Here is a 26,907-nt window from a genome sequence, read left to right as displayed (position 1 = left end):
TGGGAACTGGGCCCTCATCCTAGGAATCTCTGTATGTGCCACTCAACCCTGCATGTCGTGGGTCTGCAGAAACTTGTGCTGAATCAACTCCAGGAGCTTCCTTCCAACACGATTCTATATACTGTCTGCTGCTGAATGATGTTCAAGAACTACAGGGATCTTGGGTAAATGCTGACTTGCACAGTTCTGAGACGTAACAGATCCTTTGCACCCGGGTGCCTCTCTTGCCCAGTCTAGTCCTGGCCCTGCGCCTGATAAGTCCCCACATCTCCTAATAGGAACACATCAGTGCCCAGGGGTCCACAACCAGGGATGACAACCCATCAGTCACCCCCCTGCCAGCTCTGCCCTAGGCTACACAACCTCATGTCACCAACCTCCCAAGAGGGAGTGAAGCATCACTGTGACTCCAGTCCAACCACCCTGCCTCAGACCTCTAACAAATCGACACCCACTGTTGAAATCTTTCGACTTGTTTTCATGTCTCTACAAACTCAACAACACTCTCTATTCCCCAAAGTTCTGACTTTTCCCAGAAAAGCACCTCACCTGACTAAATATGTCATGATATACAATTTACATAGTTATTATGGTCTGGCTCAGTAACCTGGGAGTTACAGTTAATTGCCCTAAACCGTGTCCCCAAGGTCAATTCTTAGCCCAGTGTCACCTAAAGAAACAGCACTATCACAATATGAAATGGCAGGTAGACCTGTTAGGTCAACACTGTCAACATCCATGGGAGGATGGTCGTGTTCTGGTCACAAGTTCTTACCCATTTCTGGAGGCTAGTCCAGCCCAAAGGGGACAGCTCAGCCCCTTGCCAGACGTGTGGCAGGAACCAGGACCGATCCTGACTCGCAGAGAGCTGAAGCCATTCGGGACAGTGATGCTGCAGGCCAGGCCCGGCAGCGGTGGTGGACATGGACAGACCCTCCTCTGGAAGCACCTGCCCCTCAAGGTCCCGACCTCACCCTGACTACCATCAGGCCACACAGCAGGTTTCCCTCCACCTCCTCCCCTGGGCATAAGGAGAACTGCACCCCGGCCCCGCCATGCTGCAAATCCTCACATCTTCAAATCGGCCAGGCTGCTCACCACCGTCTCATGAATGGGGCATCTAAGCCCTGAACCTCCATCCTGCCAACCCCAAATGCCAGGCTGTTACAGCAAGCTAAACCACAAATACCGACGAGGTGGCCAGATGTGATTGCTGGGCCCCCACCCCCGGGCCAGCAGCCACATCAGACGCCTGGGACAAGCTGCATGGTGGGTGGAGGGGTGCTGGGGGTCCAAGACAGTCCACCGACCGCTCAGGTGAAGAACTGAGCTGGGAACGGCTTCTGAGGAAGCCCACTGCTTCCTGGAGCTGATCTCACACTGTCCCACCAGTGATGACTCCTGTGACAGGGGGCAGGCTCTCGAAGAGAAGGGAAGGCAAAGACATAGCACCAAGGTGTCGCCTAGGTTCTCTCTCACCCAAAGGGACTGAGTCGTCCTAAGATTCTAGAAATTAAACGGAGGGAGCTTTTGGTTAGTAGCAGAGAGACTTTTCCATCGTCCCTCTTGAATTTTTCATCCTGTGCTGCCTTTTCATTAAAAAAGCGTGAATTGTGTTTGAAACTCCTGCCCAAGTGCACATCCGACCCCCTGCGAGGAGCTGACAGAATGCATCCTGTCATACCTGGGCTCACACAGGAAGGCCGTGTTTTCACCATCTGCTCTCCAAACAAGCCACTCCCTGAAGGACGGGTGGCAAAACATGCGGGTTTTGTCTCGCCTCTTAATGAGGAAGCAGGAGAGGGCCTCCATCCTCTGCTGAAAGTCTTCCCATCCCTGCTCCCCTTGTATGTGGCCAGCGTTAATAGCCTGGAAGATCTGCTCGTCCGTCATGGGGTGCAGGGACGCGAGGGCCACGTTTAAGATGGGAAGAGCCCTCTCAAAGGCGGACTGGGTCATGAACTTCATGTTGCACTGCAGCAGATAGAGCTCAGACAGAGACACGGGCACCACCTTGTAGCTGGCACTTTTGATGACTAAGTGTCCCCTCTGGAAGAGGTCCAAGGTGAGTTTGAGGTACAGGTAGGAGCCGAGGCTCCGCAGCACCAGGTGGCTGCTCACTTTCCCAATGAGGGCGGCGTCGGCCTTGCCGTTCAGGGAGATGTTGCTGAGGATGTCCTGGCTGCTGCGGACCCTGTGCTGGACGTACGCGTGCAGGTCGTTGTGAATGTCCTTGTTGTCGGGAAAGTCATCTAAGGAAAGCTTGGTGAATGGCAGTGCACTTATGATTTCCTGCAAAAAAAAACAAAAAACACAAAAACCCCAAAACCCAGTGTCACTCCACAGAGATTTCTTTTATGTCAGCTGCATTTCAAACTAGATTCACTAGTTTTCTTTCAAGGAGGATTTTCATGGATTACAGGGACTCATTATTTTGTATTAAAACATGTAATAGGATAAGTTGAAGATAAAAAGCTTAAGTGAAAGAAATCCTGATGCGAGATCAAATCAGCAAAAGCTTTTCCAAGGCCCTGATCCAAAGACTCGGCCCAGGGAGATGCAGTCGCCCCGGCGACAAGGCCACCTGGCCAGACCCACAAAGGGGTCGTGAGGCCCTGAGGGGACCTGATACCCAACATCCTTACATTGTGCAACTGGTTACATAACAGGGACGAACACAAGCCACCACTGTACTTCTAAGAACACGGCCAGACACTCAGATAAGAGGCATCCCCGTAGGTCCTGTCGGTCGGAGCGCTAGGGCTGCGAACCTGACCCAGGAAACCTGACGCTGCCCCAGGCCGCGCGTGGGGACCCCCTGCAACACAAAGGGGCCTGCTGTAGCACAGCACACTGTCTGTCCCTTTCCTAAGTTGCTGGCTTTTAGTAAACTTTTAAATTGAAGCAATACAGACAGGAGTGCACAAATCATAATCGCATGGTGTTATTAACTTTCAGAGACGAGTTTGGTGGGTTTTTTACTTTAACTTGCCAGTATAATTGCTGGAGTACTTAAGTACATGTCCTCACTGAATGTAGTGACTGAGGAGGCAGGCAGAGCACAGTCACTCGCATTCTGCGCGGACGCTCGCCAACCAAACCTCTGAAGACACACACACAGCCAGTGCAGAAGCCTCCGAGTCCAGCTCCCCAGCCCGCTGACCGCCAGGCTCTGCTCACTGCGTGAACACGACTGCACAGGTACAGATCACATTTCCAGTAAAAAAGAAAACATCCAATTCGACTGAGGTCTACTGCCACTGTTTTCTTCATACAATAAAAAAACAAAGCCCCACGGCAAATGACCACTAGCAGGAACAACTATCCATTCTGTTAGTCCTGTTCGCCAGACACCTCGAACAGCTCCCCCAAACTGGACGATGGTAAGCCAGGGCTGGCACTCCCATTTCAGAAGCACAAGCAGTTCAGTGCTAACGGAAGACTTACCCGACATCTTGATAAATGTGCCCTGGGTGGGGAAAAGGTCAGAGTTCCGCCCATCTGGGGCTGTGTGCACTAATATTTCAAAGCCTTAATCTAGCTTTCGATTCAGCAGCTAAATGGTTTAAACAGTTTAATCACTGTAAAATTTGAGTATAAGGACTTGGAAAGAGATGTGAAAATCCTCTTTTACCTGAAAATTTGCTCTTACAGTCACAATCAACTTCAACCAGGCCGGAAATTTGGAGATAATTTTGGTAATAAATGAGGAAAGTGTGTCTCCATAGTCAGGCTTATGAAACTCAGCTTCATTTAAGCCATCTATCAAAATAATGTATTCTTCTTCAGGAATTTTCTGCTCTGAAGGATAAAATATTTTTTAATTAAAAAATTATACATCTCCATACAATGGCACCACCCCGTGTATTTTAATGCAGTTTAAGGTGTTAGGGAAAACTAAAAAGGTTTACATGTGGCAGCAGAAATGGTTTACACAGAAGCATATTTTCTATTAACTGTATAATGAAAACTAGAGCACCGAGCCAAAAAGGAAACCACTTCTCACAAAACAGGTTTCAGAAATATACTGCATTACACACATCTAGCAGAATTTCACCCATGTATATGACAGAGTCAGCTCTTCATAAACTGCTGTCTCTGGGGTGAGCACAGCGAAGATGACATACAGCGAGGAAATCTGGGAGACTCGAGGGCCCCTCCCCACCAACAGAGCACCCTCAGTGGGTTTCTGGGAAGGAAAATGGACCCCCTGCCCAAGGCACACAGCTCGCCGGGGTGGGGGTGCTGCTGGACAGACTCCTAGAACAGGGCTCTCTCCTACAAACCTCAATCTAGTTCCCTGTTTATTAGCACCAACTTTCTACCCAGGGAACTGAGGACAAATGATGATATCTGTTTCAATTCCCTCTCTCTAGCACCTTTCGGAAGAAGCGCTATGAAGGCAGGTAAACTAGCTCAAAAGACGAGGAGGAGGAATAAGGATGAAAGACCAAAGGACCCATAATAGCACTAATGCCCCCTACCTTGTAGAATATTCAAGGGCATCAAAATCGGACTTCCGGAAATAGCTTTGGGTTCAACCCAACTGAGCAGTGGCCCTGAACAAAACAACTTACCCTCTGCTACGTAGGAGTGCAAAACATGCAGCAACAGCTCCTACAGCGTAAGTCATCTATGCAACCTACAGCTACAAGGTAGCTACTTTGGAAATGTTCGATTGGGGGAGTTACCTATTAAAGATGTCTCATTTAAAACGACACCATTTGGGAGGGACCTTGGGAGATGGTTCTGAGGAAGGGGCGGAGAGATACAGATTCACCCCTCTCCTCTCCCTGTGCCCACCTCACTCCCACCCTGAGGACGAGCTGACCCCTCCTTCTGAAGACCGCCCTGGGGACTCTGAGCTGCCAAAGAAGGGCTGTGGGTGGCTGCTGGCAGGTACCATTTCTCAGGTTTGTGAGTGGCTCCAGCACTCCTCTCTTGAAGGCAGCCACGGGGTCCTGCACACAGGATCTGAGGCTCAGCATGCTCTGGAGCTGGGGCTCCTTTATCAGCAGGTCTCTGTAGGCGGCCAGCTGATGGGACCGGCAGAGCAGAGCCGCGATGCTGTGCACGAACTCGGGCACCAGGCACGTGTACGTGTTGTCGGCCTGGCAGTAGTGGTAGGCCACCACCTGGGGGGAAGCAGACCGTCAGTGTCACCTCACCTCTTCACAGAGCTCCTTCCTCGCGCTCACACGAGGACAGCGTTCTCTTGTCCGCGGGGTAACAAAATATGCTGCTTCTATTCCCCAAGATTGAAACATATATTTAGTGTAATTGATTCAGTTATTTCTTCATTCATTCATGTGGTTTGCCAAGACCTAGACTTCTAATTGCAGCCACAAAATCGTCTTGATTAGCACTAAGATCAGCCCAGGTCGGTGGCTACAAAGGCCAGGAAATCACAGCTGCTTCTTCCCCATGGCGGGAGGACCAGGCAGCCTGGCTCACACCCTCAGCCCCCTCCACGCACAGGCCACAAGGGACACCTCGGAGAAGTTCAACAGTGATGCAATCAGAAAAATCAACATCAGAAATCATCACATTTCTCCTACCCCGTGAAAGGACAGAGAGGAAGGTTTCTGCCTCGGCACCGAGGATGGCGCATGTTCCCTTTGCTGGGACCCATACGAGGTGGCAGCAGGAATCCGTTAGAGACCCTAAGGAAGCGTCACAGGTGCACTATCTTGGGAGTGAGCGGAAGGCTGCCCAGGGAGAATGAACTGAGGAAGTAAGTAATGGGGTAAGGAAGGTGAAGAAGGTCAGCACACATCTGTGCAAAGTGCTTTATGATTTTCAGGAGTGTCTGAGTCCGTGCTGTCCACTCAGTTCTACAACCGGGCACACTGAACCACCAGCTTCGGTCCACAGTGGAGGGCACAGATCCACAGTTACACGCCTTGCCAGTGTGACCAAGACTAGCAAGGAAAGATCTGTGATCAGACAACAGGTCTGCAGACTCTTAAAAAGAAGTGGCAAGCCCTGGCCAGTTTGGCTCAGCGGTTAGAGCGTCAGCCTGTGGTCCAGAGAGACCCGGGTTCGATTCCCACTAAGGGCGTGTACCTTGGTTGCAGTTTGTCTCTGGCCCTGGTTGGTAGGGCGGGTAGCAGCCACTCAATGTGTCCCTTTCTCTCTCTCTCTCTCTCTCTCTCTCTCTCTCTCTCTTCCTTTCTCTCCCTCCCACTCTATCTGAACAAAAAATGGAAAAATGTCCTTGAGTGAAGATTTAAAAAAAAAAAAGAAGTGGCAAGTGCAGATGTGACCAACGTGGAACCGCCACGTGGCTTCTGTTTTCAACTAAATGTATCAACAGCAGTCAGAGGCAAGATGACTGGCCCTCCACTCTCCCTGGACAGGGAGCAGCAGGAAGCCAAGAGGACCTGAGAGCTTGCACAGAACACCAGGCAACAGCCTGGACCACAGTCGATCCAGCACGGAAGCCTGGCAACCCAATGGTGCATCACGACACCAATTTGGAGCCAAACAGCTTTTTGTTTTTTATTTAAATAAAGTGACTATTATAGGTTGTAAGAATAAGCACAGCCTTCTAATGTTTTTGCTTCAGTTGTGTGTGTGAGCACCAGGTCTCCAGTGTAAGGTGTGCTTCGTAGGGTGGGTCACAATGTGGTGTGAGAAACGACCAAAGCTGGCGGCTGTGTCATCTGCACTGCATCCTTCGTTCCTGACCCCTGTCCGTGAACAGAGGACTGCTCAGGGCACCGGGCCTGCCCGTGCCAGGGAGCGGAAGTGAGGGGCAGGGCTCTGGGCAGAGAAGCCTTCGGTTCAGTCCCGTGTACCTCCCTCCCTCAGAGCCCCTCCTCGCTGCCCACCCCCGTGGTTCTCCCGCTCCACCTCTCGCACCACGGCCACCAGGAAGACCAAGCAGCTCACCAGGAGCGAGATGTAACAGATTTAACACGGGACGGTGGCTTATGAACCTGTGATGGAAGCTGAGCAGATGGAAACTTTCAGAAGGATCTTGACAACCATGAATGCAGGAAGGAAAGGTCAGCCAAGTCTCTTTTACAACATCACAAGAAATCGCTGACAGAAAGACACGAGAACCAAGGGCCCCAGGCGACAGAGTGGAGGCAGAGGTAGCCTGCGGGCTGCACTAAGGGCTCCCAGCCCCCTGCTCCCTTTCCAACAGGAAAGGCGGACTTCCGGCAAGTGCAGGCATTTCAGTCCATCAGTTAAGATGAATACAGTCCACTGCCCTTGTCTTAACATATTTAGGTTCATCAATGCCTTTCTTTTGCAGTACTCCAACACAATTTTATCAAAAGCTCTGCTTTTGCATTAAGCAACTGCTGTCTCTGCTTTAAGATCCCTCTTATAATCCATTTTCAGAAGCCAAACCCTCTGGAAGCTCCTGCAGACTGGGAGCACGTTACCTTGGAAGCGAGGAGTTTCACTGCATCCTCTCTGGGTCTCTGGTTTCCAGGAGCGTCAGACCCTGACCCAGCAGGCGTTTCAGCCACACTGGTACCACCGGTAGAAGGACTTGGTGAAAGCAAGGGAGTGAACGGAAGATCCGGGGAGGAATCTGACGCTAAAGAGAAAAGAGACCAATTCCATCGTTGACAACATCAGAACAGGGGTACATGTGGCAGGATATTGAACCTATTTCTTGATTTGAGACAGAGAGCACTACACTACTAGGCAGTGAGTGAACAAAGGTGCAAATGAGAAGGTGCACCAGCCCCCCTCCGCCCGTCTCCCGTCCACCCAGTTGCCCTCCCTGGAGAACTGCTGTCTCTCATCTCCTTTATTACATTATTTTTGGGTTTTTTTTGTTGTTGTTGTTTTTTCCAAATCTTGCATGGCTCACTTGTTCCTGGTTCACAGTGGTAGAGACACTTTCTTTTAATGTGTTTATTACACATAAAATAAGCCATAAATAGTCAAATCTTTGGCTACCCCTCCCACTCCCAAGTTGGTTTTTGTATTTTTGGTAAATCTAGTAGAGAAGGCTGCAGAGCACAGGGTCCAAGAGAACCCTGCACAGACTCTTTCTGGCGTGCTCTGCCAGGAGCCTACCCCTCTTGGTTTTAGGACCCAAAACTCCCCAGGGCACTCCATCGGGCCTCACTGCCCCGTCTCTGCTCAGAGAGAGAGGTGCTTACAGCTGGGAGGACACCAGGGTCGGCTGGGCTCGCCCCCGGTCATAGCCACACAGGCTCTATGATGCACGGACACCCAAGAAGCTCTCCGACATGTGATCGCAAACCTGATAGAGCAGCTGGAACAACTTGAGGAAATTGGGAATTTATGTCTATCTAAACAGCTATTTCCTCCATCTGTCTGATATGAATATAATCAGCCAGACAAGCAGTTACACACGGACGTACTTTTAGGCGACAAGCTGGAGCTGCTGGACGCAATCTGCCTCATGCGGCTGCCGTGGCAGCTCAGCGCCACCAGCTTAGAAATGATCGCCGTCTTCCCGAAGCCCACACTGCCGACAACCACCGCGCCTCTGTTTTCTGTCAGTTCTGTGTTCCTCAAGTTGTCTTCTATCTGTTGAAAGAGCCAGTCCCTTCCCACAAACACAGAGTCCGTGGTTATGCTCGGTACTTCAAACAACAAGGGCTTCAACAAAATGTCTTGTGGCTTGTAGGGAGCAAATCGTGCTGAGGAAAAGAAAAAAGATAATTATTTTAGAAGAATGTCATAATTTCATACATACACACACACACACACACACAATTTATCACATGTTACACTTAGTAGAGCCTGTAGTTTTACCCCAAAAAGGATCTGTGTTTCCAATCTGACCCTGTGAATACTTCTGTAATACCTCATGTATCAAACACAATTGATCCTACGAAGTATCCTATTAAAAGTACTTTCTAGGCCTTTTCTGCCTCTAAATTATTCTCATGTATCAAGGCAGACCCACAGAGAATCAGAGAAAGTGATTCCAAGGGCCAAATCATGTCTCATCAGTTTGTCTCCAACAGTATCTATGACACGTTTCTTCCACTACTGCATGAGTCAAGTGAAAGCGCGTTTTCCCTAAACACAGGGCCCCAGCGCACACCTGTGTGTCATGGCGCTTTGCCCCTTATGGTGACACTGTTGACCACACAAGTGTGCATTATGGGTAGATGTAGGAGGTGGCCAATACGCCTACAGGTGATTCTGTGTTGATGACAAATAAAATTGAGGGAGTGTTCAACGACTCCTCACTTCAAAATACCATGTGGCAGAATTATTTTTCAACTCAAGAAGAAAGTAAATCATATTTTAAGAAATCCGAAATTATTAACGATGGTCCCCAGCACCCCTTCCAGATAAACTTTTAACACACACCCCCTTCACATCATGTTCTAAAAATAGTTGGTTTAAACGCTGGTTATCACGGACTTCCCACGATTAGTGAGTGAGCTCACGCCCACGAGGGCTGCGGATGAGGACAGATACCTTTCACTTCCGGCGGCCTGCCTCCGGCCGTACTGTGCCACGGCAACCTAATTGACGTTCGGAGAGGAGCATTTCTCTGCCCATCTAAATAACTCAGATCTTCCAATTTGGTTGAGCTGGTCGCTGTAATATGAAACGGAAGGTTAGTCTCTTCAAAGTGGACTTTAATGTCACACCCAAACTACTATAATGATTAATTACTGAGCGATTCCATTCGGGGTCCAACGAAATTTACTTCAAGGTGATTATGGGTTTGTTCGCCCATCCCGTTTATTTTTCCTGTGATGTTGTTAACCAAAAAGTGGTAAAAAACAAACAAGTGCTCCTCATTCTTAAACGAAAGTCACGTTGATGTAGTTGCTGAATGTCTCCGTGTTTCCGGAAAAGAGACAAACGTCACCATACACTTTCACGAAGACATCTGACAATCAAGTGTCCCCTGCAAAGCTCCAGGCCTCACCGCGAACACGCAGCCCGGACATCTCTCAGCTGGTGGAACCCAGCCTGACACAGTGAGCAGACTCCACACAATGCCAGTGCTCACAACCCCGAAAGCCAGCTCTTGGCAGTAAACAGCCTTTCATTGGAAATAAACACATTCCTAAGCTTCGAATTTCTTAATGTATGTATTATAAAATTCCATATGTTTATACTTTTAAATATTCTAAAAATAAGTAACCACACTTCCCTCTGATCAAATCAGTACGATTCACAGCATATAGGTACCTTTAAGAAGGATGTAGGATCTATGCCAACATAGTCACAAATTGGATTATAAAAACAACCAATGCAAAATAATTTCACTAATCCTCAGCGAATCTTAGAAGCAAATGTACAGTGTTGTTTTGTCTTTTAATAAAATCTCCTCTTAGTTATATATACACCCTAGGTCACTACGAGAGAAATATAAATAAAATTAACCTAATTTGGTTTGTGGGTTAAGTGGTCCAACATAAAGTCCTGCTACTCTCAGACACGATGATCTTCCCGGATAATAAGACACAGATGTCGTGTGAGGGCAAACAAGGAGGGAGAGGGAGTCACGTTCCAAGGGCTACGGCTTCCAAGGACTGAAGAAAGCTTTAGTGGAACCGAGTTTCAGGGGACAGACGTGACGTGGGGCCTTCTGTCTGCTGAAACCCTCTGGCTCTGACGCAGCCTCCAGCTGTCGCCTCGCACCATCTGCTTGATCTGGTCCCTTCCAGTGTCCTGAGGCCTCAGTCCTCTCCTTCCTCTTTCCCTCGACAAGCCCCCGGGGGCTCTGTGACAGTGTGGCCCCTGTGTACCCTGCTCACCTTCCCAGTCTGTGGAGAAACAACTGACACCTAGACTTTGCAAGAGCGAACACTGCCGCGACCTCTCGGTGCACAGCCACAACCGGCCCGTGGCCGCCCACACCCGCGAGCTCGCCGTCGGTGCTTTCGCCGTCCTTCCCATCACAAGGGTTCCACCAGCGCCTTATGCAGGACCTCCAACGGGCCCACATTATGGGACTTCAACGGCAGCCTCCAGCTTCTCTCCCAGTCCTTCATGATCAGGCTGTGTGGGCCATCAAGACCACATCCAGCACCCTGGCTTCCTATAATAAACACAGCCTGGGACCTGTTTCTAGGCTCCTGCCTGGGCCCTGGGCCTCTGCAAACGCCCCCTCCTTGTCCTGCCCACCACGAAGACCCCACGCGCCCGAGGCTGAGGCAGAAGAAACAACCATGAGCGTCTGGCCCGCTGTCTCAGCTCTGGGGACACGGAGATGCTGGGATCCCCATTTCCCTTCGTACGCTGACCCCTTAAAACATGACATTCGGTTTATAATTCTGTGACCACCGAAAGGATTAAGAATATGAGACTACACAGGGCTAAATCATTCCCAAGAAAAGATTCCCCAAAAAGCCCTTGACACACATGGAGGAGATGACATTTCAAATGCTTGTTTTCAGGTTTCTAGCCGCCAGAGCTTCCGTTCCAAAGTACACAATAAGCGGCCTCAGCAACGCCACAGCTCTGTCGGGCTCTATTTTAAAGATGACTGAGCTGCATTGAAAGGGGCCACCGCTCAGCAGAGCTGCAAGCCACCAGCCGCCGCTGCCTCTGCTTTCTCAGGTGTTGTCAAAGCCACAGGGAGACTGGGGACTGGGAGCAGGGAAGCTCTGGCTGCCTAGCCCTGCGCCCGGGGCCTCCGCTCCCAGAGCTGGTGCGGGCCCCCGTCTGCCTCCTCACATCGTCTGCAGCAGGTTCTCGGACATGACCAGTACGAGGATCAGACTCACTTCTGGTGTTTAGTACTAAACGCTCTCAAAATCCTAAACAGTATTCAGGGCTGAGAAAAGTCAGAAGTAAACCAGTAACTTCATGCTGCAATAAACCCACTGCTAATATCTCTGCAATTACATTAATCACACACTACTGACACACGTGTTGTGTCCAACATCTGGGTGAGAAGTACATTGAATATGCTGCAGGAAAGGGTTTTTAGGGGGGCAGAGAGAGGTGGGGGGGAGCAGAGGAAGACTCCTCTAAGCTGCGCAAAGGGAAGCATCTGTTGAAACGTCATGGACTAACCTCTGAAAGGTGAATGACTGAGTCCAGGCAATTACCAGTTAGAGTTTTAGGAAAATTGGCTGGTAATTATGTTTGCTGGTTTCCGTGAAAATTAAACAGTGTTCTGTGATTCACTTAGGAAGCATTTAAAAAAAAAAAACAAGTCGTCAAAATAGAATCTAATTACCCAACTTCTAAATGATCTAAGACAGCATCTTAAAGGCTTCTTATTCTGTTTTTCAATAAAGGAATACAGTGTCCATGGCATACATTTTTGTGTTGTTAATCCTCACCTGAGGATGTTTTTCCATTGATTGTAGATAGAGTGGAAGGAAGGGAGGGAGGGAGAGAAAGAGGGAAACATTGATGTGAAAGAGGCACACTGACTGGTTATCTCCCTCACAACCCAGGCCAGGGATCGAACCCACAACTCTAACTGCTGAGGCACACGGGCCAAGGCCTGAGCCGCACATTTTGATGTGATGCACAGCAACAACCTGACCGCAGCGTTCTAAAGCAATTCCACTCTAACAAACCCTTCACAAGGAAAATCTCTTTGTAGTGAAACAATCTCCAAATCTAGCCAACTTATTTTTATAATCGTTGACATACTTCACTGTACTGAGTGGTTACCAGTGAATGGACCACCAGAGCTCCTGGTAACAGGCTCAGGGACAAGATACGCTGGCAGCCCCGGAACCCATTTCCAGACCCTCACTCCCAGGGGGCCCAGGTCCCGTGAGGCCGGCATCACCCTTCCTTCACCCGCCAGTCCTTATTCTGTGTACATCAAATCAAGTCGTTTAATGTTTCCTAGCAAACAGAAATGTATGTGTGTTTACATGGATCTCACATGCAAATACTTCTGCGAGACTGCAGCCTAGGTCCCTCACGGATCACTGCCACCCTCCAAACACCGCCTGCCGCCTGCCGCCCCGCTGGCCTTCTGATCACTAGACAAGCAGAGCTGCTCCTCGTACAGGCAACCTGCATCTTTTCTTCTTTCCAGCGACACTGGAAACATCTTGCCATCCCCTCTGAACTGAGGTTCAGCTTTAGGGGTAGGAGGGTGGGCAATGAAAAATCTACCAGCCCTGGCCAGTGTTGCTCAGTGGTTAGAGCATCAGCCTGCACACCAAAGGGTTGAGGGTTTGATTTCCAGTCAAGACACATACCTGGGTTGTGCGTTCGATCCCCAGCCCTGGTCAGGGTGGGTGCGGGAGGCAACCAATCGATGTGTCTCTCTCCCACGCTGATGTTTGTTTCTCCCCCCCCACCCCCACCCCCGCAATTCCACAATCTCTAAAAAAAAAAATGGAAAAAATATTCTCAGGTGAGGATTAACAACAACAACAAAAAAAGAAAAATCTATCAGATGCCCAGCTCGTCAACAGATACTATGATGTAAGGTACTTGCCTATTTCCTTTACAAAATATGCTTTCAGTTTATAAAATGTACAATGCAGACGATAGGAGCAGACCCATTAGGCCAGGCAGGTAGTGCTCAAACCCGGGGTGTAAGGCCCGCCCGCCAGCACAGCGGACGAGTTCAAGGGCGCGCGAGGGAGCCGCACGTGGGCCCAGCAGCACTCAGACAGCCTCTCTACAGTCACCGCAGACCCCTGAGAAAGCTCAGCTCACACCCATGTCACCTCACAAGGCGACAGACCACAGAAAAGGACATCAAGCAGACAGCATCACCCCAAACGGGGTGCTTTTAACACTGCTGAATTAATCTATTCATGTGCTTCTTAATTTTCAAACAGCTTCATGAAATTGAATACAAGTTGGCTACTTTGTTGACATCAATAAAACTGTCAAGGCCTGGGATGATACAAAAGAAGCATTCATCGTAACTAGGTGAATCTGGTCTAAAACGCCTGCCTTGGGTGCAACACATTGGGCCACAGGAAGAGGGACGGGTGGGAGGACACAAACGCTTCTGGAAGAACCGTCACTCAAATCCGCAGCAGGCTCCCTAGGACTTCTCTCCGGCAGGTGTGCCAAGTGCCTCTTCTGGAATAAGGCCATTTTATTTCCTTTGAAAGCAAATTAGTCATGTCTCCGAACTTTTCCATGAGGGCACTTTATTTCTCAGCTGCTTCAGAGTTCCATTGTAAAAAACAACAACAAGCACCAGAGTGGCCGGCCACATCCCTATGGAGCAATATAAACCACAGGAAAAGCCTCTAATGTAGAAGGAGAGAACCTGGGTCCATGTGTTAGCAGAGCAGAAGTTGTAAGCCTTGTGCTGGTAACAAAGAAGGACCGAAATAACTTCCTCTTCTCAGTTCAAGTCAAGGGCACTGAGTTTAGAAAGTCAGGATCGAAAAGCAGGCAGTCAGCTCAGAGGCAGGGTTCCTTTCCCCACCCACCCCAAACGACTCTCCTTGCTTGATGACCACCCACTGACCGGTCATCTAGTAACAGCCACCACTTCGTATCCTCTTCTTGGCTCCCACTGCCCCAGTGTGCCTGTTTTCATTTCCTCAGCTGAGAGTTCTCATTCGCTGCTTAGGTTTTCAGCTGTGAGACCCTTCTTACAGACTTATCCAGAAACTGGACCTCCCATCTGCAGGACGGGCCTCAATGATAAGAACTAAGTTTGAAAGTTGGATTAGAAATTCTTTGAGCTGCTATTAACAAACTCATTCTAAAGTATGATTCCCATATACTAAGATGTAATACAAAGGCGTGAATTTACTCAGGCTTAAAATAACAAAAATAGGAACAGAATTTGGTCCTTCTTCCCTCACAAAGAGCCAGAGAGTCTAAATACTAGACTTAAAGAATTCCAGAGCAGCCCTGGCCGGTTTGGCTCAGCAGTTAGAGCATCGGCCTGTGGTCCCGCGAGACCCAGGTTCGGTTCCCGCTAAGGGCGCGTGCCTCAGTTGCAGTTTGTCCCTGGCCCCGTTTCGGTCTTGCGGGGACAGCCACTCGATGTGTCCCTTTCATGTCAATGTTTCTCTCACTCTCTCTCCTCCTCTCTCTCCCTCCCACTCTACCTGAACAAAAAATGGAAAAATGTCCTTGAGTGAGGATAAAAATAAAATAAAATAAAATAAAATAAAATAAAAAGAATGCCAGAGCAGAAGGATCACTTAAAGACCACACAGTGCAGCCTTATCGTGTTTACACATGGGTAAGTTGAGGTCTGGAGAAGGTGTCTGACCCATGCTCACAAAGCTTGCTTATGCCTGAGTTCGATTCCCAAGTGACCAGAGTGAACACAGAGCACCTCAGACCCAGTACGAGAACCCTTCCAAGAAGCGAGGCCTTACCTGCAACTGAGTTGGGCCGTGGCATTATTAGCGAGCTGGAGCCCTGAGAATAAGGAACCGGACCATCTCCAGCTGGGGCTTCAGCTTTGGGCTGCACACTCTCCGCTGACCCAGAGGGCTCTTCTTCTGCCACTGGGGAGCAATTGTCTGCCCTGCGATCATGAAGCACTCCCTTCTGTACCCCTAACCTTAGGCTTCCGTCTTTATTCCATTCCAAACTGGAGCCACTCCGGTCATCATTTTCGGATGAACTTGTAATTGTGGCTGAAATGAGAGACCAGAATACTTTGAAGGAGGCCAGGCATAGCTGGGCTGAGGAGATTTAACACACACACACACACACACACACACACGCACGCGCACAGCCCTCCCCACAATCAAGGGAAAGTTTTCCGGTCCACACAGATTTTTATCAAAGTCTGTTTCATACAATGTATTTTGGTAAATTAGAAGAATGTTGCTTATCAGGGGAAATAAACTGCTAAATTATTCTACAGGGGAGGAGAAAGAACTCTGATAAGAAGATAATGAAAAAGCTGTCTTAAAGTATCTGCGAGTTAATGGTATATCTGTGTAATTTGGAGATGATGTTGCCTCTCTTTTCAACACAGATGAATTGCTCACAAAAGAATTTATATCTCATTTGAGTCTTTAAATAATTTTTCCAAATTAACAACATTTGTGTATGGGGGAGGAGACAGGGCAGCACCATGGTTCATGCAGAAAAGATGCAGGAGAAAAATCTATGAAAAGAAAACTACAATTAGGAGGCAAGCAGATACTTTGGTCTTCAGCATTAAACTTTGTAACATCTGTTCCAGACAATCCGAAAGGCTGCCTGGATTTTATTCCTTCAGGGGCACAGAATGGAAAGCCTCTATGTAAACAGTGCAAGGAAAACACCAGTATAGGAGGGGGCGTGTGATTGCAGAATTAAAATGTAACCTCTAAGAAAGAAAACCGGCACAGAAGGTCTAGGCAGAGGAGGGAAAAGGAAAGCAGCACTATAGGGTGGGCAGCAGAGGTTACACTGGTGAGTACAAGAAACAGTTTATTCTTCTGTTATTTATTAACTATTGTGTTATTTTCCATATGGACAACTGTAAACCTGCTTTTGTTTTTTGAACCCACCCTGTATTCACCATATGTAGCTACTATAAACAGCCACTTCAATCTAAAGGCACTGAGTCATATGTGATCCCGCAAACACCGTTCACCAAGGACACTGGCTTGTTCTTGAGAACAAAGGCCATGTCCTTTGATCCCTTTGTGTCCTGTTTGGATCCCAGCAGCTTAGGCCCTTCTCTGTGGACTTAAGTGGGAGTGCACAGGTCAGAGTGCCTTCAGAACCCAGCCTCCTGGATTAAGCTGTTTCATCAACATACCATGAGGACTTACACTTTTATCAGCAGGCTGGTCAATGAGCTCCCAACAGAGTCCGTTATCTAGGATCAAAAGGTCCGAAGGGGTTTTGCTTATTTTTACAATGCTCTGTAATGTTGAGAAGTAAAGACAAAACAATTTCCTCGCTGTGACTGCAGGGCATTCTGCCCCAATTCTGAAACTGTCTTTGCTCCTGCAGTTCGAGTCTGGACTGGACTGCTGGTCTATTTACAAGTCCCTCCTACACTCTGAAGCCTCCCTCTTCAGAGTATCTACCACCAGGATCTCTTCTCTGAACAGCACAGTGCCTGGCACATACTAAGTGCTCAATAAATGCTAGCTTAGTCAAAGAATGAGCAAATGAACAAACTTCTATTTCAGCTGTGGTCAGAGACACCACAGGTAATCTCATTGTTACTGGTTCAGGACTGTTGGTGTTATGTCTCTAACCAACGTGTAAACTTCTTTGTGACAGGTCCGTCATACTTTTTGGATATCTGTCATTATTCCCAGTATTCCCAAGTATTCTGTCAGGAGTATGAATATTCATCTCCCCACCTATGTGGAATTAATCACAGCCTTCACTGTGTGTGTGTGTGTGTTGGTGGACCATTCATATGAGCATAAATAGCAAGTGTGACTCCTTCTATCCTAAAAATGCTGCTGCTAGTGGCAACAGCAGCAGCTGACATTTACTGAAGGTTACTATATGTGCTAAGTGCTTCACAGGAATACACTAATTTATAAATGAGATTATTGCTTATTAATGGTAATTAATTATTCATTGTAACCCTATTAATAGGTTGTGTATGTGTTACAACCCTTCATTTATAATCCAGTTCTGGGGACTCGGAATGCTTTTCCCACAGGCATAATACAATGAATTAGGTTCCTGGGCTACATACGCCTGTATCTAAGTTACAGACTGGGTGGGGGTGATTTGTTCCGTTTTATAGTTGTGCCTGTTTTTTTTTTTTTTGAGGCACATATCCTTAAAGTGAAAAAGGAACAAAGCAAAGTGATCTTTTTCCTCTTTTGTCCCCCGCTAAGTGTCATGCACTTGAGAATCACACCCCAAGGATCTGAGTCCTAACTCAGACCTCAAGCGTGGGAACAGAGACAAAGGACTTTCCTACTTCCTGCTGCAAGGGACAGCACCCAAAGCAGGGCTTCTGGGTCCCAGGACGCAGCGGAGGAAAGCAGGGCCAGCCTGGCCAGAGCTCCTGGACTGAAGGGACAGGCTACAGGGCCAGTTCTCACCGCACAGCCACAGACCTGGCCGATGAGTGACGACAGCCAGGTCCTGGCAGCGAGCGGCAGGAAAGTGGGTGGGGAGGAAGGCCCAGCTGCAGGAACAGGAGCTGAGATGGCAAGTCCCAGGTGGGGTCACCACTCCCAAAGCAGCATAAATGTATTGTATGGTGTAAGTAGGAGATGCCCCACTGCCCTCCTGAAGTTTACCTGAGAGGTACATTCCACCGTCCACACTCACCAGGGCCCTGAAGCCACGGGCCCTCCCACAGAGATGTTCCACTAAGATTGTCCCACTTCACAAGATTCCTCCTCCCTGGGATCCAATACCAGGTCCACCTACATGGCTTGAAGCCCAGGCAGTGTACTTTTATCTCCACTCAGGCATGATTAGGCCCCGAAGCTGATCCAATGGGCAGATAAAGGCCCAGCCTGTCCAGTTTCCCTGCATGACCCGAGGAGCACACCAGGTAGGCAGCCCGCAGTCCACAGTGAAGAGAAAGCTGGTGCCGACAACAAATGACAGGCTACGAAAAATATCTCTTTTTTCCCAGGCTACAGAATTCCAAAGTGCTGCTGAAGTTAACCAAGCCACCTTCAAGTTCTCTTTCTTGCACACACACATGCACACACACCATTTTAACTACGATGATTTTTATAAAAAGCCTAAAATATAAGTGCCATTTGACATTTTCTGGAGAGTGGATAATCTTTAAAGTTCCCTAACAACTTAAAAATTCTAACATTTTATTCCTGCAGTAAGTATAGATGCCAGCTTCTTTTTTTTTTTATCCTCACCTGAGGACATTTCTTCCATTTTTTGTTCAGATAGAGTGGAAGGAAGAGAGAGAGAGAAACATCGACGTGACAGGGACACATCGAGTGGCTGACACCCACACGACCCAACCAGGCTGGGTACAAACTGCAACCGAGGTACGTGCCCTTAGCGGGAACCGAATCCGGTTCGCTCTGGACCACAGGCCGATGCTCTAACCGTTGAGCTAAACCTGCTGGGGCTAGATGCCTGCTTTTATCACGTAGGATTTGCTATCTGCCCTGGCCGGTGTGGGTCAGTGGTTAGAACATCGGCCCTAGCACCAAAGGGTCTCGGGTTCAATCTCCCGTCAAGGGCACGTACCTTGCTTGCAGGTTTGCTCCGGTGCTGGTCGGGGCATGTGCGAGAGGCAACCAGTTGATATGTCTCTCTCACATCGATATTTCTCTCTCCTCCATCCCCACCTTTCGAACTCTCTCAAAAAAAAAAAAAAACAATGGAAAAAAATATCCTTGGGTGAGAATTAACCAAAAGAAAAAAAAGACGACTTGCTGTCATCATTCATACTAGGTCTCCAACACTCTTCCTTCATGCAAGATGCTGTGAGGGGTTCATCAGGCCTCGCGTTAGCAAGTCTGAGGTTGCCAGGTGCTCACCATGCAGCGTTAACTTAGGGTTGCCCCCCCCCCCGTTCACCGACTCACAGGTGCTACTGCTGACTCCCTGTGTAGTCTGAAAATTCCTTTTAACCACGGACAGTGTGTTATCTTCCTCTGTAGTAACAGCATATTGAACCAGACCTATTAGACTAGTGCACAGTGCTATACTATTTCCAGAAAGTTTCAAAAACATATGAGGACACATACACAACCACAACCATGAGAAGAGGTGGATGGGCTGAGAACCATCGACCTCACCTTTTACTTTCTCCAGAGAAACTGATCTCACACATACACAGTCCAGAGAAACTGATCTCACACACACGTGTGCACACACGGTTAATGGTATATCCAATACCAGTTCTTTGACCGCACATGTAGTCTGTTTTAAAACTCCCTTTGGCCCTGGCCAGTGTTGCTCAGTGGTTAGAGTGTTGGCCCTCACACTGAAGGGTCTCAGGTTTGATTCCTGGTCCAGGGCACATACCGGGGTTGCAGGTTTAATCCCTAGCTTGGGGTGGGGCATGTGTGGGAGGCAACCAATCAGTGTGTCTCTCACATTGATGTTTTTCTCTCTCTCTCTCCCTCCCACACACTTTCTCTAAAAATTAATGGAAAAAATATCCTCAGGTGACTCCTGACTTCATCTTTTCTCTCACTCTGCTTATTGCCTTTCCCCAACTCATACCTTCACTGAAAAAGAAAACCTTGGTTTGCTAAATGTCTGTGTCTGAGCATTTCAAATTCACTGGGGAGGGATTCAGCATAAACAAATGAGTATTCTTAGGACATAACAACAAGTGGCTAAATGAGTATTATAACAGTGCTTACTATTTAGGGCTCTGCCCTAAACTCATCCCATCTCAACCCACTGCATACTCACAGGGGCCCAAGGTCAAGAAAGCCCCGTGACGTCCGCCTGGGGCTCTACACCGCTCTGATCACACCACACTATCAGTAGAAAATGTTGAGACTGCACCCCAGATACATGTGTTTATAAATTATGAACATGTACTATTCTGATTATAATATACACCACACACAAAAATATACCCTTTGAAAAGATGAAAAAAATGGAAGTTGGCATGTTCTTCAAGTATACCGTAACTGTCTCGCATTCTGCAGACTCAAAGCCAGGGCTCCTGAAGAGAACCCTTTGTCCCTCCCTGGTCTATGGGGAAACCTGGATCTACGGGCTGGGAGAAGGGCCTCCCCTGTCATTATTACTCAAGAATGTTTTCCTCCCCACACAACTGAAGAAAAATAAAGTAGCACACACACACAAAAAAAAACCAAACATGTTTAAACTTCTATATTCCGCTTCATGGTTGACGAGAAGAGTTTAAAAGTTAAAACACCGGACCGGTCAATAAAGATCAAACAAGACACATAAAGGTCGCTTATGCAAGTGAGAGGAGGGAAGATGTGAGTACTGCAGACACCACCTCCTTTCACATGACCGGATCAAGTTCACTAACAACTTTCAAAAGGGAAAGCAAAGAAAGACTTAACGAGTGGGAAAAGATCAAAGCGCCGCGGCAAGGAAGAGACAGGTGTTCACCCTGGTCCTCGCGACCTGACCTGAGTTTTGCTCCTTTCCTTTGCACGCACTCCACACACGGTTCAGGCTGCCCCGCCACAGCGTGGCTCTCCCCAAGTGACAAAGGGAAAGGGGGCATGGATGAAACCGGCAGACCAGAAACGCGCCTGTGCCTCTCCCTCTGCCCCACCCACACACTGACAACCACGCGGGGAACAGGGTCTGAGGCTCACCTGCGCAGACTGCTCTCGCACTCCCTGGGCAGAGCGGGGAGAGGACTCAGGAAGGCAGGCACGCTAACTCGCCCTTCCCTGGAATGCCACGGGGCGGGTGGCCTGGTTACCTTTGGCTCCAGGGAACTTTCTGGCTTCTCCTTCTGCAACTCTTTGCGGACAACAGCTTGGCTCTTCTGGCCAGCCGTGTGTGACGTGCTGCAGAGTCCTCCCCTCCCGGCCTTGCACAGATGCCCTGTGCTCTGGCTTGTGACACACAGATCTCTGTACCAAATCTGCTCAGGGCTCACTGCATTGCGCAAGGCGTGTTCTGCTATGACATGCAGCAAGGCCAGGGACCAGAGCCATGCATTCATAGCAGCATTCTTCAAGCTTCTGATTGTGGAAACACCTGAAGGATCAGCTGGAGCAGGGCGGTGGGGGAGGGGAGGCCAGACCCGCCTCACTCGGCCACACGGCCCGGTTCAGTCTGACAGCAGGTAACAGTCTCTGGAAAAAAGCCTCTGGATTTAAACACGACTTTTCCTAGCGCACTACACAGCTTCACAGAACCTGGACACTGAAGGCACAGACAGTGGAGCTTCTTACATAGCCCAGACTCCCCAGCGTTCTGGAATCTTCCATAAAGGAGCACAAGGCACTATTAGTGGTTGGTATGGTTATGCACCTCAACATACATCCTCCATCAGAGGGGTCGACCACTGTCATGTTTCGAACCCTTTTCAGCACTGACAACTTGCCCAGACCCTCCACAGGACCACAGGCCACTCTTGGTCCCACAGGCGGACAAGTTTTGACATAGATACTGTGCCTTATCTTTATTGTCCCTTGTTCCAGTACTGGACAGACTTGCTCTTGGTACAGCAGGTGCCAAAAAATACGTGCTCCACTGACAGAACAAGCAGTCTGACTCAAATCACCACGGGCTTCTTTCCCACATTACAAATATCACAGAGTTACATCTGTAAAGGCAAATTTCCCTCCTTCACCTAAGAGGTTTAAAAAAAAAAAAAAAAGAAAGTGTCTACAATTAAGGATGATTTTTTAAATGGCAGGCGATGAAGTAAAATGAATATTAACACATCTGAAACACTAAACAGTCATTACCAAATCAATTCCGAAGCATTTCCATTTAGCAGCAAGCAGGGCAACAAAGCAGCATCAGCATAAAATCAAAAGGGCAGGAGTGACAAGTTAAAAATGAAAATATAGTACAATTAATTCCTCTTTGTCTGCCTCTCCTGCATCTGATCATCTCTCCTGGGACACAAAGGCCGGGAAATGAAAGGTCTAAAGCTACCTCTGGAATCCCTTTCATTTTACAAGCTCTGGGCACAGAAGAGAGACAGGAAGATAAAAGTCAGCCCCCCCATAACTTTTTTTATAAATATCCTAAGCAACTGGGCAGAAAGACAACTATTATCAGACTCTAGTAAGCACCAGCAGGATACGAATCCCAGTGTCCACTATTTTACTTAAGTCACTTCCGCGGGAGAAGGCTCCTGTGGACGTGATCCCCTGCCTGAGTGTGTACCTGCCTCCCAGCTTCGAAGTGAGAGGACAAAAGCAAATGCAAGTGCCCTCCCACCAGAGAAAGGGGAAAGGTAGCAGGAAGAACCCAAGTTCTTGCTTTGCCCTTTCCAAGTTCTGGGCACTTAATCATCCTGAAAGCTACCTGGCCTGGTGGAATGTGGTGGCTCCGAGGCTGGGGAGCCTGGCAGGTGAATAACACACCTGCTCGGTGCAGGAGACCCGCCCAGTGGGGGAGACAGGGCCACTGTCCCTTGGAATCCTCTCCCCTCCTGTCCTGGAGCTGTCCTAACACCAGCTCTCAAAAGGAAACATATCCAACACACCACAGAAGCCATCCGGAGGTTATCAACGTCAGCAGGTACAAGCGGACAGCAGGAGGAGGGAATGGAAGGGGCGACTGACTTTTAACCAGCTCTCGTCTCAGCCAGAATTTTCCTCATTGCTACCTGGAAGTCCCTGTCCTGGCCACATGTATTGATGAACAGGAAAGACTGGTTATTTTTTTAAATCTTGATATGGAAAGCTGGGTGTTATTTGTTTCTCCTCATCAAATATCCATTCTCCTTCTTAAGAGAAAAGCCCATTTCCTTGAAACAAATACACACACATAAAATGCTGATCATGATATGGACATAAACAAATATTAAGCAATATGTTTACATCAAAAAGTGCTTCGAAACCCACTACTTCCAGTAATTCTTTTTAAAAAGATCAGATTGTGCCCTGGCTGGGTAGCTCAGTTGACGAGAGCATCGAACGCATACACCAAGGTTTCAGGTTCAAGCCCCAGTCAGGGCACATACAAGCATCAACCAACGATACGCATAAATAAGTGGAGCAACAAATAGGTGTCCCTCTCTCCATCTTTTCCTCCCTCTCTCTCTAAAATGAATAAGTTAAAAAGAAATCAGCCCTGGCTGGTATGGCTCAGTGGATTGAGTATCAGCCACACACCAAAGGGTCATGAGTTCAATTCCCAGTCAAGGGCATGTATCTGGGTTGTAGGTTCAATCTCTGGCCCCGGTTGGGCATGTACAGGAGGCAACCAATTGATGTTTCTCTCTCACATCAATGTTTCTCTCTCCCTCCCTCCCTCCCTCCCTCTCCTCCACTCTCTCTAAATTCAATGGAAAAAATACCCTCAGGTGAGGATTAACAACAACAACAAAGTCAGATCGGTTTTCACACAGATTCTGAAGAAAACACATACCTTTTTTTGGAAGCTGGGATTACTACGGTTTACAATTTCCACTTGGTAACAGCTGGAAGCAAGTTATATCAAGGGAGTATCACTAAGAAAAATGTTGTCTCAGGCATGGAGGAAACACCTTTAAAAGCCACTTCTTCATAAAGTTTTTTTTCCTTTTCAAAGCAAGTAACTAAAAAAAGTATAGTTTATGATGATTGGATACACCTGGATTTCAACATTTAGAAGGTTTTTACTTGGCAAATTTGAAAAGTCAGACACTAACTTCTAGGTCATGCCAAAGATTTCAATATATAAAGAGTAAGGAATTTTTTTTCAAAGAAGATAGTCATAGGGAATTCAGTTAATACCATCCAGCTTAGACAGTATTTCTCAATGACAGGATTATTATACTTCTAAAGACATTTATGTTGGCAGAACGTGGACCTCCTGAAATAGGATAAAGTGGGACTCCCCTCTGTGTAACACAATGAAGTGGGAATGGGGGTGGGGAGGGTTCTGCTAAGCTCTGGCCTCTACAGAGAAAGACTGGACGGCATCCAATAAATTCTTCTAATGGTTATTAGCCTGCCTTTTCTCCTACTAAGCAGTTCCTAAAAAGAAAATTCTCTTCCCCTGCAATATGTCAAAACCGGTGGAAACACAACACAGGCAGGGCACCCTGTGGCCGCCCTGAGGAGGCTGTCTGAGCCAGCGTGTGAGAACAAGCCCCCTCAGGCAATCCTGGGCCAAAATATTTAGATCGAATATAATCAGCACGATGGAAATCAGCTTAAATGGAAGGGGAGGCCCGGGGATATGTAAGGATGGGTTAGCACTGTTTGAAATCTCCCCTAAAAGTCCTAAATGAATTGTGTTGATGCTGTACAGGGCGCTCTGGACTGAGCCCTACAGTACGAGGGCTCCTGGTTCCCCAAAGCTTGCAATGCCACAACAGTGGTGTACTTTATACCAACCCGCCCTCAAAACCTCTGCCACTCGTACCTAAGCTCTACGGATTGACAAATCTTCAACAACTTAAAATGGAAAACTAACTGGAAAGCCTCTTCCTCCCGTCTCCAGGCCCTAAGTGAGCCGGCTCATGGATCTGAACCAGCCTCTCACAAGCCGCTGCCAGGCCTTCCAAAACGGAGCGCTGAGCTCTCTCTTTCATCTCTGCCCGCTGGGATCACCGTGTTCCTGAACATTTTATTCTGTTAAACATTTAAGAGGCCCCATGGTTGCCATTCCCGGGCTGCACCTTATGAAACAGACACTGTTCATCGGGGAGAAGCAGCCCACACCACCCCAGCAACCACAGAACCACAACTGAGTCACGGACCCCTGCTTTCTGGAGAGCAAGGCGCTGCACACCCTGCACAGCCCTAGGGGAAGGGCCTTCACTCCCTGGCCCCGCCGCTCCTGCTTCTTCAAAGGGCTGTGGCTACAGCCTGTCTGGAGAGGAAATACTTGCTTTTTCCCCTTCTCCCTACCACACCTCCGGTGTGTCCCTTGGCAACAGACTGACTCTGCAGGTCACGAAAGGAGAGAGAACAGAGGAACGTTGCCACCAGCGCAGTGGCTTCCCTCTCGGCCACCTTCAGTCCTTGCAGAACGGCCAGAGCGACAAGAAGAGAACCTCCAGCCTGGGGTCTTCCATAAAAGAGGGACCTACCACTTCTTAGTTCCTCCCACTCCTCTGCTGAGTTAAGGGAACATGTTAACTTGAGCCAAAAAATGAAGGACAGCTTCAATGACATAAAATGTGTCATTTAACTTTAAGGACAAGAGAGCTTAAAATACAGATGACATTCGAAGATCTGACAGTGCCAACTTGGATGGAAAGCCTGCACAGCTTCTTCTTCTTTTTTTTTTTTTTTAATTATTTTTATTTTATCCTCACTCGAGGACACTTTTCCACCTTTTATTCAGATAGAGCTGGAGGGAGAGAGAGGAAGTGAGAGAAACATCGACGTGAAAGGGACACACCGAGCGGCCGCCACCCACACGACCCAACCAGGGCCAGGGACAAACTGCAACCAAGGCACGTGCCCCCAGCGGGAACAGAACCTGGGTCTCTCCAGACCGCAGGCCAACGCTCCAACCGCTGAGCCAAACCAGCCAGGGCTGCACAGCTTCTTTATAAACCAACTGAACGCTCCATCTTTCGATGCAACCTGATAGCGGCAACAGCTCTCTTTAATTTCTCATTCCCAACATCCTGCTGGGAGCCCAGTAGAGGGCCGAATAATATAGATGAGACCCCTCTCTCTATGGAGACAAAAGTACAGTGATACCTCGGTTCTCGAACATAATTCGTTCCAGGAGGATGGTCGAGAACCGAATTGTTCGAGAACCGAAGCAATGAAACCAATAGGAAAGCGTGACTCCACAAAGCGTGACTCTCTCTCTGCACTCACACTGATGACGCAAGCAAGGCGCGCTGGGCCGAATGAATGCCATTCGGCTCATCTCGGAAGTTCGAGTTCCAAATATTTGTTCGGATTCCGAGACAAAAGTTTCTCGAATCTCCATTTGGCCGAAAACCGAGGCGTTCGAGAACCGAGGTATCACTGTAAATAGTAAAACAAGAAAAAGTGCCTTGAAAGAAAATACTAAGGTGCTCTGGAAAGCATATAAGAAGGGGACTAAGCCCGGCTGGTGTGGCTCAGTGGACTGAGCATCATCCCATAGACTGGGAGGTCCCAGTTCAACTCCTGGTCAGGGCACAAGCCTGGGTTGTGGGCTCAATCCCCAGTAGGGGGCGTGCAAGAGGCAGCCGATTGATGTATGTCTCTCACATGGACGTTTCTCTCTCTCCCTAAAAAAATCAATAAAAACCATTAAAAAAAAAAAAGGAGACGAACCAGCCTGGGCTGAATGGAACTGTTTTAAACCAAACACTTAGTAGAGCCTCAATATTCCTGCAGCTCAATCATCTTCATTGGCACGACAGAAAACCAAACCAGCAACTTTTCTTTCCTCTCTTTAGAACACTTTAAATTGCAGCACTGTATCTTAATGAGAAAGGGAAAAAGAGCGCGAGAGAAGAATAAATGAATGAATATCATTTATATACTATTGAGAAAGCTTCTAACT

At 48.2% G+C, this 26,907-nt stretch overlaps 1 protein-coding gene across 1 annotated transcript in view; it reads right to left on the bottom strand.

Moving 5' to 3' along the window:
• The window catches only part of TANC1 (tetratricopeptide repeat, ankyrin repeat and coiled-coil containing 1), a 137,183-nt gene that overhangs the window by 44,210 nt on the left and 66,066 nt on the right, over positions 1 to 26,907 (bottom strand). Inside the window, exons 8-14 of the mRNA XM_036253328.1 lie at positions 15,249 to 15,512; positions 9,430 to 9,552; positions 8,355 to 8,636; positions 7,398 to 7,555; positions 4,904 to 5,135; positions 3,635 to 3,801; positions 1,685 to 2,292 (exon numbers count right to left, since the gene is read on the bottom strand). Of these exons, the coding sequence (XP_036109221.1) occupies positions 1,685 to 2,292; positions 3,635 to 3,801; positions 4,904 to 5,135; positions 7,398 to 7,555; positions 8,355 to 8,636; positions 9,430 to 9,552; positions 15,249 to 15,512 (1,834 nt within the window). The remainder of the gene's footprint in view (positions 1 to 1,684; positions 2,293 to 3,634; positions 3,802 to 4,903; positions 5,136 to 7,397; positions 7,556 to 8,354; positions 8,637 to 9,429; positions 9,553 to 15,248; positions 15,513 to 26,907) is intronic.

This window comes from Molossus molossus, unplaced genomic scaffold (assembly GCF_014108415.1).
Source record: "Molossus molossus isolate mMolMol1 unplaced genomic scaffold, mMolMol1.p scaffold_m16_p_11, whole genome shotgun sequence".
Taxonomy (NCBI): Eukaryota; Metazoa; Chordata; class Mammalia; order Chiroptera; family Molossidae; genus Molossus; species Molossus molossus.
The sequence above is the reverse complement of the archived record's forward strand: the minus strand, read 5'-3'. Positions and strand labels throughout refer to the sequence as shown.